The sequence below is a fragment of the Octopus bimaculoides genome, chromosome 2 (genome assembly GCF_001194135.2).
Source record: "Octopus bimaculoides isolate UCB-OBI-ISO-001 chromosome 2, ASM119413v2, whole genome shotgun sequence".
NCBI lineage: Eukaryota > Metazoa > Mollusca > Cephalopoda > Octopoda > Octopodidae > Octopus > Octopus bimaculoides.
In genome coordinates this window covers 75,677,544-75,680,664 of record NC_068982.1, presented here as the reverse complement: position 1 = coordinate 75,680,664, position 3,121 = coordinate 75,677,544, and the positions used below count along the sequence as shown (strand labels likewise).

The window sequence follows — 3,121 nt, the reverse complement described above, 5'->3', positions numbered from 1 at the left end:
GGTAGTGTGCCCAATTATTTATACCCAAGTGCTGGTTATTGCATGGCAATCTCACAATTGAATGTTATATATGGGCAGGGAGTAAAAAGTGGTTTACCCTTAATTTATACAGCAAATAAGAAAATGGAGAGGATACAAAAATGACACACATCAGCCGGTAGACATTCTAGTACGTCTATTTATTCCAAAGTATTAGGAGTGGGGAGTAAGCAGACAGCTGGGAGATAAATTGTATGTATGTGTATATATGTATGTGTGTATACACATGCATATTGTATGTGGGTGTGCATTGTTTTACATCTATTTTTCCATGCTAGCATGATTTACATAAGTATATCATTGAGTCATTGTTTTATAATTAGGTGTCCTTCCTGTCACTAACCCCTACCTGTTTTCCAAGTAAAGGATCTCCCATTTTGAAGGCACTGAGTGGACGATTTGTTGGCATCAAAATCTCAACAACACTTGTGGCTTGCAACTATAATAGAGCCCAACACACACACACACATGTTTGTGTATGTATGTGTGTGTGTATGTATGCATTTATGTGTGTTTATCTTCATTATTTTATGCTTATTTCTTCCAACCCACTGCAGAGGCTATCTACAATTGGACCAAAGAGTTTCCTTCTACCTTGTCTTAGCCTCTATTCTTAATGCTTATGAGTTTATTTGATGTGCCCAAACAATATCACTATGAGCGATAGACCATGTATTTCCTTGATTTAGGAGCAGGAGTGTATCTGCCATTAGCTTCATAGCAGCTGTGTAAAACCTCTAAGTACAAAGATTGGCTTCATTATGTAAGTAAAATAAGGGAATTTTACAGAGGTAACTTTGAAAGGATGATGATGATGATAATCCATAGAGCTACATGGTGGTGGGGAGGCAAGGCCATTTAACTGCCAGGTTGGCAGTGGCAGAGCACTTAACCAAATCAAGTAAAACTTTGGTTTGGAGCTGGATACCATTCTGCAAAATAGTTGTTAATTTCTTTAATGTGATAAACCCATTTGCTTCAGTTTGCATAGTATACATACATATTTGTGTACAGATAGTTGAATGGCTAGACAGCCACGCACACACACACACGCACATAAATAGGCACAGGTGTGGCTATGTGGTCTAGTACTCTAAACTCAGCCAACCAAAGCCTTCTGAGTATATTTGGTAGACGGAAATTGAAAGAAGCCCATTGCATGTGTTTGTATATGTTTGTATTTACTTGACATCACCATCATCATCATTTAATGTCCGCTTTCCAGTTGAACAGTTTGACAGGAGCTTGCACCAGACTTCTGTGTCTGTTTGGCAGTTTTTATGACTGGATGCCCTTCCTAATATCAACCACCCAACAGAGTGGACATAGTGCAATAATTGTAATGAGTGTTACTATCATACAAGTGGTGTCATTCATTTTCAATATTCTCTGAAAAATTGTCTGGACATGGGGGAAATATATCCTTGCTTGGAAAGAAGTGAAGGTTACAACAGGAAGGGCATCCTTTGTGCAAGATCTACTGCAATAAACTCCATTCAGCCCATGCAAGCATTGGAAAAGTGAACATTAAAACGATGATTGGATGATGATGACGACGACGGCAACCACGACCACAATGACATTCCTGCATACACACTTACACAATATGAAATGTTGAAGACAAGTTGATTAATTTTACTTTCAGATAGTTTCCATTGAACTACTTACCTTAACAGCAGGCACCTTACTGAATTAAGACAGCATTTGAAATGCTAGAAATGTACATTTAGTGCAGCCATTAATTTACCTCATCTGACATGTCAACAATAATAATAGTTATCTTACAGTTTAAAATGGACATTGACAATACATATTTTATTTGTCTGAAATAAATGGAGAAAGTTTTGTTTTCACTTTTAAGAGTGTTACAACAAAATAATGCAATTATCAAAGCAAATACAGATTTCTGTTGCCTATATCCCACTTGTTGCATAATTTAACAATCCTGCTGCATGTTTAAGCCACTCAAAATATTGTACGTCTTGAAGATTCTAATTTTCTCCAATTGAATAGTTATACATTGGTTTTCAATGGCATTTCTTTTTCTTACCCTTTTTTTCCTTTTTTATTATCTGTTCACAGCATTATCTAAAGTTTCCGTCCAGTGAGATCTCCAAAGACGCTGTAGATTTGCTCCAACACTTGCTGACTGAAGCAAAATACCGTCTTAATTACCAGAGCTTGCTTGTTCATCCATTCTTTGCAACTATGAATTGGCAGAACATACGGAATGGTTAGTTATTTTCTTGTATTTTATTATTTTCATGTGCATGTATGTGTGTGTCATCATCATCATCATCATCATTTAACGTTCATTGTCCATGCTGGCATGGGTTAGACGGTTTGACTGGGCTGGTACACTGGAAAGCTGTGCCAGGCTCCCATCTGATTTGGCATAGTTTTCTATGGCTAGATGCCCTTCCTAACGACCACCACTTTTATGTGCCACCAGCATGAGTGCCATTTGTGTGACACTGGTACCTGCCACAACTGTGATTTTGCTCGGCTTGATGGGTCTTCTTCTCAAGCACAACACAATGCCAAAGGTCTTGGTCATTGCCTCTATGAGGCCCAATACTCAAAAGGCACTCAGCCACTTGCCTCCATGTGGCCCAACACTCGAATGGAACTCAGCCACTTGCTTACATGAGGCCCAATGCTCAAAAGAAACTTAACATATATTTATGTTAATTTCTGGCCCTTTTACAAAAAGCATCCAACTATAGAAACCATACCAAAACAGACACTGCAGTCCTTGGGCCCATTGGATTCTGTCAAACTGTCCAACCCATGCCAGCATGGAACAAACAACCCTTTTGTTGCCATATTTTGTTAAAATACTCTGTTTGTTTCAATTCATCATCATCATGTCATCAACATTTAACATCTGTTTTCCATGCTGGCTTGGGCAAAATAGCTTTGTAATTATTAAGCTGGTTTTTGGAACATAAATTAACATGAAATTTTGATGGTAGGCTTTAATTTAGATCACTTTGAAGCAGGATGTTTGTATCATAGGACCAAAGGCAGTCTTAGGCACCTTGGTATCAAAACAGTTAAATGATAATAATGATTTTATATA

The 3,121-nt window shown here is 37.8% G+C and overlaps 1 protein-coding gene across 7 annotated transcripts in view; it reads left to right on the top strand.

The window, feature by feature from the left end:
- LOC106874645 (citron Rho-interacting kinase) overlaps nucleotides 1-3,121 on the top strand; it is a 284,276-nt gene that overhangs the window by 159,821 nt on the left and 121,334 nt on the right. For all 7 annotated transcript variants that reach the window (XM_052978350.1, XM_052978339.1, XM_052978352.1 and 4 more), the window contains exon 8: nucleotides 2,122-2,272. In XM_052978350.1, coding sequence (XP_052834310.1) covers nucleotides 2,122-2,272 — 151 coding nt within the window. The remainder of the gene's footprint in view (nucleotides 1-2,121; nucleotides 2,273-3,121) is intronic.